Here is a 14,099-nt window from a genome sequence, read left to right as displayed (position 1 = left end):
GTTGGAATCATTCACTTTTTATATGCTTTCCTCTCAAATTCCTCTTTGCATCCATCTCCTTAGACTCATAGAATCATCAAGGTTGGAGGAGACGTCTAAGATCATCAAGTCCAACCTGTCACTGCTGAAACCCCTAAACCAGATCTTCTAGTGCCTCCAGACACCTCTTAAACACCTCCAGGGATGGTGACTGTGCCTCCTCCCTTGACAATATTCCAGTGCCTGAACACCCTGACAGGGAAAACATTTCTCCTAACATCTCCTCTGACTCTGCCCTGGCTCAGCTCAAGGCCATTCCCTCTAGTCCTCTCCCTGCAGCCAAGGCAGGACAGACATCCCCCACCTCTGTCCAACCCTGTCAGGGGTTCCCCCACCTCTCTCCAACCCTCTCAGGGGTTGGTCACCCCTAAGCCTCTTCTCCAGGCTAACCAAGCCCAACTCCCTCAGCCCTTGCCCATGTGCTCTAGCCCTTTGCTGCCCTCGTTGCCCTTGGCTGGACTCTCTCCAGTGCCTCAATGGCCTTTGGGCAGTGAGTGCCCAAAGCTGAGCACAGCACTGAGCTGGGACCTCCCCAGTGCCCAGTGCAGGGGGATGACACTGCCCTAGTGCTGCTGCCACACTGGGCTTGAGCCCGGCCAAGGTGCCCTTGGCCTCCTTGGCCACCTGTGCACACTGTTGGCTCCCACTGAGCTGTGCCACCAGCACTGCCAAGTCCCTTTGTGTCAAACACCTCTCCAGCCTCTCCTGCCCCAGCCTGGAGCTGCTTGGTGCTGTTGTGTCCCAGGGGCAGGACCAGCACTGAGCCTTAGTGACTCTCATGCAGTTCTCATCAGTTGTTTCCCTTCCATTTTCTCTGGTTTTCTGGCACCATTTGAGTTTTGAGGCACAAAATCCTGGTCCCAGTGTCCCAGATGTGCTCACATTTCCTTTGACTCCATGACACTGACCTCCCCACATCCTGGTAGCCTGACTTTCAGCTCACAGGGCAGTGCTATAGGAAGCAATTCCTGTGGCTTTCTTCAATGAAATGTGGACTCTGCCAGTGTTCCTACTTTGCAGGCAAACTGGAGAATCACTGATCTGCTTTTTGGCCAGTGCCTTGCCCACCCATGGTGCAGCATCACTTGTGAGGCAGCTGGCATGTCCCACACAGCCCCAGTGCCACCAGGGTCATGCTGGCAGGGCTGTGATCACAGGGACAACACTGAGGGGATACACCCACTTTATTGTTTCCCAGTCAAAGCAATATGGAAAAATGCCTTAGGTAAAAATCTGAGCTGTGAGGACCCACCAGAGATGTTAGGAAAAGCAGAAAGGGTAACTTAGGTCTGAGTTGTGTGATCATTTTGGGGGGAATTTCTTGCAGTGCCATAAAATTTCTCCTGTTTCTATCTATGCTTCAATTCCAAAAGAGAGGAAATGGGAGGGTGGATTTGTTCCTAGAGTTGTCTTTAGAGTTTGTGGCTGAACTGATGTGCATTTTGCAGTCATGGTGGTCAGCACTCTTGGAGAAGTAAGGGATCAGCAGAACCTCCACCTTGGATTCCCTGAGGACAGACTTTGGCCAGTTTAGGTGACTGGTGATGGTCAGAGTCCCTTGGGAAGCCTGACAAGGAGTCCAGGAAGACTGGACATCCTTCAAGAAGAAAACCCTGAGGTACTTAATATCTTATTTGCCTCAGTCATTAATGGTAAGATCAGTTGTTGTGTGGATGCTTAGCCCCCTGAGGTGGAAGAGAACAGGAGCAGAATGAAGTCCACATAATCCAAGTGGAAGTGGTCACTGCTATACCACTTAGATATGCACAGGTCTCTGGGGCTGGATGGGATCCATCTGAGGATGCTGATGGAGCTGGTGGAAACACTGAGCCACTTTCCCCCTCTTCCCAGCAGTCCTGGCTGAGTGGGAAGGTGAGAGTTGACTGGAGGTTCACAGATGTGACACCCATCTACAAGAAGGGTCATAAGGAGCATCCAGGGAACTCCAGGCCTATTAGCCTGACCTCAGTTGTAGAGAAGGTCATGGAGCAGGTCATCCTGAGTGATGGCACATGTGGACAACCAGGGGACCAGGCCCAACCAACATGAGTTTCAGAAAGGCAGATCCTGCTTGAGTAACCTGGTCTCCTGTGGCAAGGTGATCCACTTAGTGAATGAGGGAAAGGCTGTGGATATTTCTTCCTAGACTTTGACCTCATTTCCCTTGGCATTCTCCTGGAGACACTGAGAGTCAGGGCTTGGACAGGTGTACTGTTAGCTGAGTCAGAAACTGGCAGGATGTCTGGGCTCAAGGAGAACAGAGTGAAATGGAGTGAAGGGAAGATTTAATCCCCCTCAGCCTCTGTGCAATTCCCCATGAGTCCAAAGCAGCTTGTTATCTTTGGATCAATCCTGACTTGCTATCCAAGTTCAATTCCCATCAAAACAAGGGCCCCATTGCTCCAGGCACTGTGCTGTGCCTGTAGCAGAACACAGGCAATGCCCAAGGATGTCTTGCCAAGCAGGACCCCCCTTGGCTTTGCTGGGCCTTCTTGGATGCTGGAAATCTTCTGGTGTTAAATCTTATTTGAGCTGCTGATACCTAATTCAAGGGCAAGATGAAGGTCAGAGCAACACCCTCACACCAAGCCTCCCTCTGTGTGTCAGTCTGAGTGGTGGAGGCTCATTCAGCTCAGCCTCTTGTCTCATGGAGTATCCTGAGCTTGAAGGGATCCCCAAGGATCACCAGTCCAACTCCTGCCCTGCCCAGGACACCCCAACAATCCACCCTGGGCCTGAGAGCATTGGCCAAACACTCCTGGAGCTCTGTCAGCCTTGGGGCTGTGCCCACTGCCCTGGGGAGCTGTTCAGTGCCCAAACACCTCTGGGGGAAGAACCTTTGCCCAATCTCCAGCCTAACCCTCCCCTGACACAGCTTCACAACATTCCCTCAGATCCTGTAACTAGTCACTAGAGAGGAGATCAGGGAGTCTCCTGCAGTTCTCCTGGAGACTGGCACATGCTGCTTGCCAAAGATCCATTCCTCCAGCCAGGGAAGAGGAGATTTCAGTGTCAGATCTTCCTGTATCCATACCCAGCCCTTTTTCTGTACCACTCTTTGGAAGTTCATTGTTTGTCTTGGTGCAATTTCCCTGTCTGGTAAATTGGGCTACTAGAAGGTTTTATGATGCTTTTAGAAACCTGCAAATGACATTGTCTGGTCTGGGTTTTGTAAAGAAATCCTTCTGGTTGTTCTGCTGCAGCTTGGCATGAGGTAAGGGAGATTTCATAGTGACTGTCTGGCCTTGAGGACACACCTCTGTGTGTGGTGATCCTCAACACAGGCTGGAGGGTCTCCAACTTTGTGTTTCCCAAGGGATGCAATGGATAAGGATGAAGAGAATAGCCATGGAAGAAGTGTTCCATCATCTATCCTCAGCCTGACCCATTGCATCCCCAGAGAGTTGTGAGAAAGGCAATAAACTTACTAGTAATCAGTGCCACTGTGCTAATTACACATTTATCTGTGATCTGGCACATTTTTCAGGTGGCATAAACCAGAACTGAGATTAGTTAACCCCAGAGCAGCCTGTCAGCAGCTCCTGAAGGATTTAGCCAAGCCAGATGTGTGGGGCAGCTGCTGACAGATGAAATGTGCCATCAATAAGACCAAAACACTTCCACCAAAGGCACCAGCTCTCTGAGCTACTCCATTCACTTGACAGTGAACTAAACTCAGCAGCTCAGGAAAGGGATCAGATATCCCATTCCTGTTACTATGGCCCCAAAATCCAGAAAGCAAACAAGGGAGTTTATCAAATGTCAAAACCAGTCAAGGAAATAGTTGCTCAGTTGCTGCAAACCTACCCAGGGGTATTCTTTACCAGGATGTATTATCAAGCTTCAAGTTCTGGAAACTCACAGAATTAGGCTGTCTACAAGTGACCTGTAAATGATATAAGTGTAACCACCAAGCAAGGTCACATCAGCAAAGACTTTGCAGGGAAAGGTAAATTCCTGGTGGTTGAAGCAAGCAGGAGAGAAGAGGTGATTCAGCCCAGCTGTGAGCAATGAGTCCCCCAGAAACCTGCTCTCCCTTCCTGCCTGTGAACCACCAAACTTCCTTCCCTCTCAGCTCTCCAAGGTTTTATCGTGTGGTTTGCAGCCACATGAAGCTTTTGGATGTGGTTCACAGCACTGAGGGAGAAAAAGAAGTGTCTGTGGCTAAAAAGGAGAGTCAGGTATGTGTAACAGCAGATCTGGAGAACTAAACCTCCTGAAGCCTGCAAAGGAATAAATGCTTTGTGGGTTTAGGTTTCAGCTAAGTTGAAGGGAAGGAGCTGAGGCAAAGCTTTCTCCAGGTTCATGTTTTCCCATCATTGGGTTTGTTGTGCCTCCTGTCAGTGATGCTCATGAATCTGCTATTGCTGATGGCACCAGCACTGCCAGTTCCTCTTGCCCTGAAAAGTGGTTGTAGTGGCTGCATAAATTCCACAGCTCTTCATTTGCTAGTAGAACACAGCAAATAACCTCCCCAAAATGCATCGGAGAACTCAATTTGTGTGTTTGAAAGAGCTATTTCCTAAATCAGCCTCTGAGCTCCTAATGGGCAGTTAACCTCCTGGGTTTGGAATCAGCTCAGCATTAGATGGGAGTGTGGCACTGCAGGAGGTGTAAGTTGCTAACTACAGGATTATGAATTCCACAGTGCTCTGGAAGAGAAATCCAAATTTGCTGACACAAACTTCAAGTGTGGCTATTCATGGGATCTGCTTCCAGCAAACCTTTTGGAGCAGGAAGAGCCTTTGCCCAGGGTAAATCTTCACATGAAGTGAGCTGTCATTGATTTGTCTTTCTGATGCAAATCATATGAGCCTACAAACAGAGAAACCAGAAGCATCTTGAAGTAGTTATCTCCAGAAACACACTGCAGCCCTCAGTATGGCAGATGGCATTGCACAGCATCCTCTGGGTTATGGCACTAGCACCTCTGGCTTTCTTCTTGTTGGCTATGGTTTTCCTCAAGGTTTCCTTTCTTTTCCTCTTTCTCACCTCTCCCTGTCTGTTTTACACATGGACTCAGGGAGCTGGAGGGAAATATCTGTGTTGGAGAATGGCTCAGTGTCCCTGAGTGTCAGATAAGCTGCAATGTCTCATTTCAGATGGAATCACATATCTCTTTCCCCAACCCTGATTGCCTTAATGAGGCTGATGAAGGGACTGTTGGGCACAAAGGACTTGCTCAGAGATTTCCATGGGAGACTGTAATTAAGGGGAGTGCAAGTACAAGGCTGATAAAGGAGCAATTTCATTTCTAAATCCAAGGTGATTCCCAGCACAGTGACAGGAAGAAAGGAGGGCAAGAAGGAAGCCTGAAATACAGATCAGAAGAGAAATCAGGTTTCCTGGCTCCTTTTGCTCCACTTGCTGCTTTAACACTAAGTCACTGACTGACTGAAGAAAGGACATGGAAAATCTCTACCATTGAGTTCTATGTGCCCTGGAGTCCAGATGGTTAAGTGGAGATAACTGGGCATACTGGGGTGGAGGTTGGGAGACAGTGTGTGCTCTTCAGACACTAGCTCAGGCCCCTCTGGCCAGATAATGAGTACCTTCTGATGAAGGGGTTTGATGCTGGGTTTTAGGCTTTTTGGGTTGGTTTTTTTTTTTCTTTTGGAGGGTTGGGAATGTCATGAGGTAGTTGACATTGCTGTGGTTCAGTCCCAGTAGATCACAGAGTATCTGAGCTATCAGATGAGCCTGGATATGATCTAGAGAATTTCTGATGCTGAAGGAGAGAAACGCTATCAGATGAGCCTGGATATGATCTAAACAATTTCTGATGCTGAAGGAGAGAAAGACAAGCTGTTCCCTCACTTTTAGCTGTTGGACACCAAGACCTAGTTATTCTGGTGCTGCTACTGGTATAGACTGGGGCTGTGTGAACTCCTATTCTTCCTCTCTCTACTCTGTGTCCAAACCTGAATTTGTGACCTCATGACCTTAATGCATGAGCAACTTATCATCCTTTAAGCATCTACTCACATCTCTGTTACAGAGCAAAGTGCCTCAGTCTGACTCTTACAGATAGGACCTTGAGACAGAGACCAGGACTTGGCAGGAGAGGAAGGGCTTAGTCCCAACCCACAGGTGCCAGGTGGCACTCAGGAATGTTATCCTGAATTTCAGGTGTAGTAGGTCCCCAAACACCCAGGGGGAACTGAAGTTACTTGTACTCTTCCTAAGTGAATGAAGCAAAGTGGAGCCAAGGCCATGTGTGTTCTGTATGGGTAGGAGACCAAGAGGTCTCTCACTGTGATTTATTGCTTTTACATCCACACTTGTGGCTAACTGGGATGTGTTTTCCTGCTCAGACCATGCCATTCTCACCCTATGAATTCAAGGCTGGATTAATGATCTTTGTGTATTTTTTTACTCGGTTTTAAATGACCCTTTCCCCCCTTCATTATAAATCCATAGGATTTTAGGATTTATTACAGTTTCACTTATTTAAGTGCTCAATCTATCCTAGTGCTGCTGTTTCTATACAGTTTCTGGCTGCTGTTTTCTCACCATTCTGGTTTGGAATAGACTTTCTTGGGAAGATACTACAAGGTTGACTGATGGTGTTGGATGTCTTTGGATCTCCTATTAAGATGCTTGAGAAGGTCTGATTTTCCAAGGTGGATGTCTGGAGCTGTCTGAAGCACAGATTTAATTCCTTCTGGATAGAAAAATTAGTTGCAAGAAGTACCAGGCTTCAAAAATTTGGCCTCTTTAACATCTGAGGGGACCAATTTCGTGTTACCTTATTCTTCTTGTGCTGCAAAGACAGGAAATTGCAGAGTTCATTTGCTGCACAGCAGGAGGCTAAATGATTTGTCTCAGCCTTACAAGCATTTTTCAAACCCCCCATCATGTAAACTTCCCTATGTTCTACTGCATGGCCAGAAAAGAGATGAATATATAAAGTGGAGGAAGGATGACCAATCTCATTCTCTTGGGTAAACCTAAGTCCTGATATGGTGCCAAAGATACAAGAGCCTGGAGTCTGTGGTAGTTACATTTAGTGGTAGCATAATTGAGGTTAAAAAACTGGATGTTTTCTTCTCTTTGTGTCCATTCTGGGTTCTAGCAGAACCCTTCTAGCAGGAGTCTGTGCAGAGATCACAGCTGGAAGTGTGGCATCAGTGTCTTCTCAGATGGCTTTCACTCTTGTCCCAAGGGGTGGGAAGGTTATGTCCCAGGAGGTTTAGCTGGGATGTGTGTTCTCAGGGCTTTGCATGGTGCAGGGACTGACTGTGCATGTTTTAAACCACAGCATAAGCTGGGAGAGAGGTGATTGAGGCAGCCAGGCTGGACTGGGACTGACCTCAGCCAGGGATTGCCTCACTTTGTGCTTGAGGATGGGGAAAACCAGGACATTGGGTGACCTTGGGACTTATTTCAGCTTTTGGGCTTTTTGCTGTCCAGTGAAGCACCTGTAGACCATAAAACCACAACCCAGAAGAGGAAGTAGCAACTGGGCAACACCTTTTGACAACATTCTCTACTTAGTCTAACTCCTAGAAGTCTTCTCCTCTCCAGGCTTTGCAAAAAGCAGGATAAAAGTATTGCAAGCAATGATGTGGAGATGTGATGAAGGCTTTTCTTGAAGTAGTGTATTTGGTGCTGAAGAAAGAGGAAGCTTTTGCCATTTGTTTGGGTTTGGTAAGGTCAAAGGGAGGCAGAGATCCAGAGCTCAGAGATCCAGAGCTCAGAGATCCAGAGCTCAGAACTGCACTGGGAAGCTGCTTTCAGTCTGTGACAAGCCATGGCTTGGAGGCCAACACTGCCAACCCTGAGAGCTCAGAAATGCTGGCTCAAACCATTGAGACAGTACCTTGTGCTTGGAGCTAGAGGCTTTTTCTCAAGAGCCTGTGCCCATTGCTAGAAACAAATGGTTAGGAGTGTCTATAAAGGTGTCATGACAATTTTTCTCTGATTGTGTTAAGGCTGATTTGAATTTCAAAAGAAGTTCAGAGAAAGTAAGGTAGTCTTTTTCTTAGTCTTCCACTACTGAGCTGGAAAGATGTGCTCAGTTTCTGGCATTCTACCTTCCAAGGTGGAAGGACACTGAAGAGTGTGGTGGTTCAACCCCTGCAGCAGCCAAGCCCCATGGATTCACTTGGTCACTCCCCACCAGTGGGATGTGGGAGAGAATCAGAAGGGTAAAAGCTGGAAAACTGCTGGGTTGAGATAAAGATAGGTTAATAGGGAAAGCCAAAGCCATACACACAAGCAAAGCAAAATTAGGAATTCAACCCCTGTTCCCCATGGGCAGGAGGTGTTCAGCACCTCCAGGAGAGTGGGGACATATGGAATGGCTACTTGGGAAGACAAATGCCATCACTCCCAATGTCCTCCTCTTCCTCCTTCCCCTACTTTGTCATAGAGTCATAGAAATTTAGGGGTTAGAATGGAGCTTAGAGATCATCCAGCCCCAACCCCCTGCCCTGGGCAGGGACACCTCCCACCAGAGCAGGTTGCTCAAGGCTTTAACCAACCTGGCTTTGAACTCTGCCAGGGTTGGGGCAACCACAGCCTCCCTGGACAACCTGTGCCAGTTTCTTACCACCCTCACAGTAAAACATATACTGTCTTATATACTAATAATATATACTATATTTTGTACTGCTGTCCTATGGTATGGAATATCCCTTTGGTCAGTTTGGGTCACCTGTCCCAGCTGTGTCTCTCCCAACCTCCCCTGCACCCCCAACTTCCTCACCATTGAGGCAGAAGGAAAGCAGCAAAGTCCTTGGCTCTGTTTGAGCTCAGCAAGAACAAACATATCTCTAGATTCTCAACCCTGTGCTCAGCACAAACTCAAATACAGCCCCACACTAGCCACTGGGAAGAAAATTAACTCTACCTCAGCCCAACCCAGCCCAAAAATGACATCTTTACTTCATCCCTAGAGATTTCAAACCAAACCAGCCCAGTTGATATCCAGATGGTGCTGAACTAATCCAACAAAGTTATGACTTTTGAGGTGGCCTCTGCTTTTTTTTTTTTTTGTTTTTTTTGTTTTACCATGACACCTGTTGCTCATAGGTACAAATCAAACGAAGAGTATGTGTATGTGCGAGGCCGTGGAAGAGGGAAATATGTGTGTGAGGAGTGTGGAATTCGCTGCAAGAAACCCAGCATGCTGAAGAAACACATCCGCACGCACACAGACGTCAGGCCGTACGTCTGCAAGTACTGTAACTTTGCTTTTAAAACCAAAGGTAAGACCCAGTCAGCTCCTAGCTCCTCTCCTTAGTGCCTTCACTTCCCAGCCTTCTTGGGGGCAGTGGTGAAAGGGGAAAGGGGAAGTGTTGCCATGATGTGGAAAAGCCCAGGAGATGGAGGGAGGGGGATGAGGGAGTTGTGATTTGGGTGGTGTTTCCAGTAGAGGTTTGGTGGTGTGTGTTGTGGCTGCAGGCACCAGAGCATCTGCACCATCCTTGTGCTTCTTAAAGGGAATCATCCCAACACATAAACTCCAGGCAGACATCCCTGATTGAGCCCCTGGACACATCTTTGGGTGGTTTTCATGCTCTCAAGACCTGTTGGCGCTGCCCATTTTCATCCTTCGCAGTTGCATGGAGCTTGGACATTTTCTCTTCCATATCAATAGACTTTTGCTTTCAAGACCTTCATTCCAGGACATCTAGTCATTAATGATCCACTCCAGGACATCTAGTCATTAATGATCCTCAACCTCACTGCCACCAGATATTCTTTGCCAAGAGACCTTTGTCATTGCCTCAGGGAGTGTGTGAGTGAATGCCATCAGGAACAAGCAAACCCACAATTCTATTCCAAGAGACAGTGGGTAATGGAACTCTTCAAAAGTGCCAGAGGTGCCCTTTAACTTCTTGTAGGGTTCTGGCACCTTGGGTTTGACAGATCTCCTCTCCATCTTTGATTGCAGCAAGTCTTGCAATAAAGATGTTGAGTTCAGCTTTGTGATTGCAGTTTGACATCGATATAAAATGACCATTGTCTGTAGCTCCATCATTGCAAAGCTCAGAAGATGACACAGCTGGGAGGGTTCATTGCTCAAGAAGAGCATCAAACCCCCAAAAAGCAGTGGAAGGGACAAAAAAACCAGTGTCACCTAAGGGAGTGGCACAGAGGCACTGGGTGCTGCATGGACTGTGGCACATGTGCTGCCCAGAAGGGACACTGGAGGATGTCCCTGCTAGAGAAATGACCCAGACAGTAGGTGATTTGAGGGGAGGGGGGCAGTGCCTGGAGCTGAGGGCTTTGCTGGTAAAGCTGGTGGGTGATTTCTGGGGAACAACGTGCTGGTAATCACTAGGAGTATGGGGAAGTGATACTGAATTCGATGCCAAATTCTCCTGCTGCAGATCCGAGAGCGATGGTTCTTTCTCTCCCTCCCAGCCTGGAGCTATTTCTGAGTCATTTCCTTTCTCTTTCCCCTCTTGCTTTTCCTTTGTTCTGAGGTTTCCCTTTGAGAGGTGAATCCATTCAGCCTCTTCCTTCACTTCACCTCACTTTCCACCATGCTTCTGTTAGGCTTTTGTTCAGGATGCTGTGATCAAACCATCCTTTCCACCACCTCTCTGGCTGCTTTGCTCTTCATCTCTGCTCCCTTGAAGCACATGAGCTGTCAGCACTGACTGCACCACTTGTGCTTTGCACATAGACACTTGCCTCCAAGGGACTTCCCTTCTTCAGCTTGGCATGGGGAAGGGAGCATGGAAATGCTTCCTTCAAAAACCAACCATCCAGTGTTGGGATTTGAATGGAAAAGTAGCCATTTGCCTATGGATGCATGGAAGGGGCAGAACTTGCCTGGATTGGTGATTTCAGGAGGAATAGTTGCATGTTGGTAACTTGGAATTGCATGGAAATGGCTCTTTGCTGGCAGGGGGTGACAGTCAGAGCCCTGGCTGTGTCCTGGGGTGATGCTGGTACTCCACAGAGCTTGGATCCAAGCTCTTTGCTTTGCTGATGGAGACACAAGGATCTTTGGAAGAGTGAGACAAAGCCTTGTGTGCTGATAAAATCAGCAGCTACACAGTCACTGCTGCTGGGGATGGAGAGTGACCCAGAGGTGCAGGAGCTTTGCAGAACTGGATGTGTCACAGCTAATTTTGCAGATGTCTAGCACAAGTTTGTGCCCTGATTCATTAGGAAGCTCCTGCCTGGGTTGGGAGGTTTTGCAACCACAGTGACTTGCAGAATGGAGAAGCTGCAGCTCACAGCCCTGGCTGCACTTGCAAAAATATGAGCTGAGTTGAAGCTTTTTTAGAAATCAGCTTTCCAGAGTTAATTTTAGCCTTCAGTGTCAACTCCAAGGGGAGATCTGTGGAGTTGTCTTCATTCTGGCTGTGGTAGATCTCTCCAGCATGATCTAATGCTCTAAACTCTCAACTAGACTGGAAGCAGTTAAAGGGGGTTTTATTGTTATGTTTAATGAGGATCTTTATCTGGTTAAAATGTACCTCCCCCCCCCCCCACCCCCCCCTCCAGAAAATCCATGTCTGTGTTCCAAGAAAACTTTTGCAACAGAAAGAGCTTTAAATATTTTCTCTTTTTTCACTATTTGTCTGGATTTTTGTGCCTTTCTGTCACTAGAAGTAAAGTTGTTCCTTTCGGTTACAGAACTGCAGGGAAAATTTAGGGTAATAAATCCATGAGATTTTTTTTTGTGTGCTGCTTTAGCTGATGGAAACAACAGGCTGGGAAATTTGGTTTGTAAGGATTGATTTGATGTTCTGTTTCTGGACCAGATATTAAGGTACCTCTTTGATGAGGTGTCTTTCCCTCCACTGTGGTACCTCTTTCTGAAGAGGTTTGTGCCTGTGGCCTCTAAGAGTTGTTTAAAAGAGGTTAAGCAGCTTCTTCTTTGTTTTCTTAGCAGGAAGGAAATGAAGAAAAAGTTGCAGTCTAACAGTTTTCCCTTTCAGGAAGGTTGGGGAGAGCTTTTCCTTTGGCCACATTCCCAGAGGGACACTGGAACCACCAGCTTTCCCTTGTCACTCATCTCCAGCCCCTGGAGGGAAGTGCAGCCCCTTTTCCACTGCTCTTGGGTGACTTAGAGAATCATCAAAGTTGGAGAAGACCTCTAAGAGCATGAACTCCAACCATTAACCTGTCACTGTTGGAACTCCTAAACCCTAAACCAGATCCTTCAGTGCCTCCAGACACCTCTTCAACACCTCCAGGGATGGTGATTCTACCATCTCCCTGGGAAATATCCTAGTGCCTCAACACCCTCCCAGGGAAAACATTTCTCCTAACATCTCCTCTGACTCTGCCCTGGCTCAGCTCAAGTCCATTCCCTCTAGTCCTCTCCCTGCAGCCAGGGCAGGACAGACATCCCCCACCTCTCTCCAACCCTGTCAGGGAGTTGCAGAGAGCCATGAGGTCACCCCTGAGCCTCTTCTCCAGGCTAACCAAGCCCAACTCCCTCAGCCCTTGCCCATGTGCTCTAGCCCTTTGCTGCCCTCGTTGCCCTTGGCTGGACTCTCTCCAGTGCCTCAATGGCCTTTGGGCAGTGAGTGCCCAAAGCTGAGCACAGCACTGAGCTGGGACCTCCCCAGTGCCCAGTGCAGGGGGATGACACTGCCCTAGTGCTGCTGCCACACTGGGCTTGAGCCAGGCCAAGGTGCCCTTGGCCTCCTTGGCCACCTGTGGGTGAGCATTGGCACATTAATCCCTCCCTGTGCAGACTTGTGCTTTTCCCCAGCTATTTTCTGTTCTCACTCAGCCTCACATTAGCCTCTCATGTCCTGATTCCTTAAGTTTCCTCCCAATTTCTAGACCAAGTGCATGGAACAGCTCACTGTGTAGCTGCTCCTGCCTCTGCTTGGAGGTCACAAAGGACAAGGAGCTTCATATTCACTTCAAAGGTGCTTGTGGAAAGGCCATCAATGCCTGTTGGCTGAAGATCCCCATTTGCTAGTCTAGTCCACTCCCAGTTCCCAGACACCAGACTTCTCCATGTCCTCAGCCATAGTCTTCCTTTAATAAATGACTCTGCAGTTGCTTAAATCAGCCCATGACAGGCACTGAGGTTATTGAACATGTTCATATATTAACAGCATTACCCCCTCAGCCCTTAAAGACAAGGTTATAGCTGCACAGTTTATTATTGTTACTGCTCCAGCAGACTCAGCTCCCTGCTAAGCCTCCTCTGGAAACTACAGAGCAGATCCAACTGGCAGAAAACTCCAGAAGAATTAACTGCTGGGAGAGCAGGAGAGATTGATGGAGAGATAACCAAAGTGTCCCTGCACCCTGTGTGTGCTGGAGCTCTTCCTTAATGACTGGGAGGAGGGAAAGGGGCTGAGCATCCCTGGGGAGCCACTACTGGGAGGAGGGTTTGGTCCCTGGGATGTCCCAAAGCTCCAGTGGAATGAGGACAGAGTTATCCTCAGGAATTTGTTGCCTCCTCCCTTACACAACGTGGCATGGGATGTGTTCCTGGGAACAGAAAAGGACCCACTAGGCCAGACAGGACTTGAAACACTGAGCAAAAGGCTCTTTAACTCATCAGGGAAAGGTGGAAAAAACAGGGATGAGGGCTGGAAGTCAAGAGTGGTGAATTCAAGGGAAATATTAACTGTTATTTGGTTAAACAGTGCAGCTATTAAAGGCTCAGCACAAGCCTCACTGAGAAATCTGCTAATTCCCAGTATTTTGAGATCTGCACATCCAGCCTGGGCACCTCTGTGGAAGATCAGGTTTTGGCTAACACATAGGCTTGATGCAGCAGATAATTCTTCTCTTCGATCTGTATGTCAATAAGTATAACAGATAATAATAAAAAAATTTACAAATGGAAGTCTTTTTGCCCAATGAATTATATAAATCAAAGTTTTCCAGCTCATAAAGTCTCACTTGGGGATATCATCTCCATGCCAAGGCCTAAATCAAGACCTGTGTGTTATTTACATCCCAAATAAAACCTGGTTCAAGGGTTTATCTGGGGCAAAGAGTGTTGGTCTGTGACTGTTCTCTGTGTGTGAGTCTCACAGCTGCATCATGGAATCCTGGAATGGTTTGGGTTGGAAGGACCTCAAAGCTCATCCAGTTCCACCCCCTGCCCCGGGCAGGGG

The 14,099-nt window shown here is 47.8% G+C and overlaps 1 protein-coding gene across 1 annotated transcript in view; it reads left to right on the top strand.

The window, feature by feature from the left end:
- The window catches only part of LOC103799634 (transcription factor HIVEP3-like), a gene marked incomplete at both ends in the record, with an annotated part of 56,135 nt that overhangs the window by 25,342 nt on the left and 16,694 nt on the right, over positions 1-14,099 (top strand). The window contains one exon of the mRNA XM_009071971.1: positions 9,076-9,251. Within this exon, the coding sequence (XP_009070219.1) occupies positions 9,076-9,251 (176 nt within the window). The remainder of the gene's footprint in view (positions 1-9,075; positions 9,252-14,099) is intronic.

This window comes from Acanthisitta chloris, unplaced genomic scaffold (genome assembly GCF_000695815.1).
Source record: "Acanthisitta chloris isolate BGI_N310 unplaced genomic scaffold, ASM69581v1 scaffold12923, whole genome shotgun sequence".
Classification (NCBI taxonomy): domain Eukaryota; kingdom Metazoa; phylum Chordata; class Aves; order Passeriformes; family Acanthisittidae; genus Acanthisitta; species Acanthisitta chloris.
This window is presented reverse-complemented; position numbering and strand designations above follow the sequence as displayed.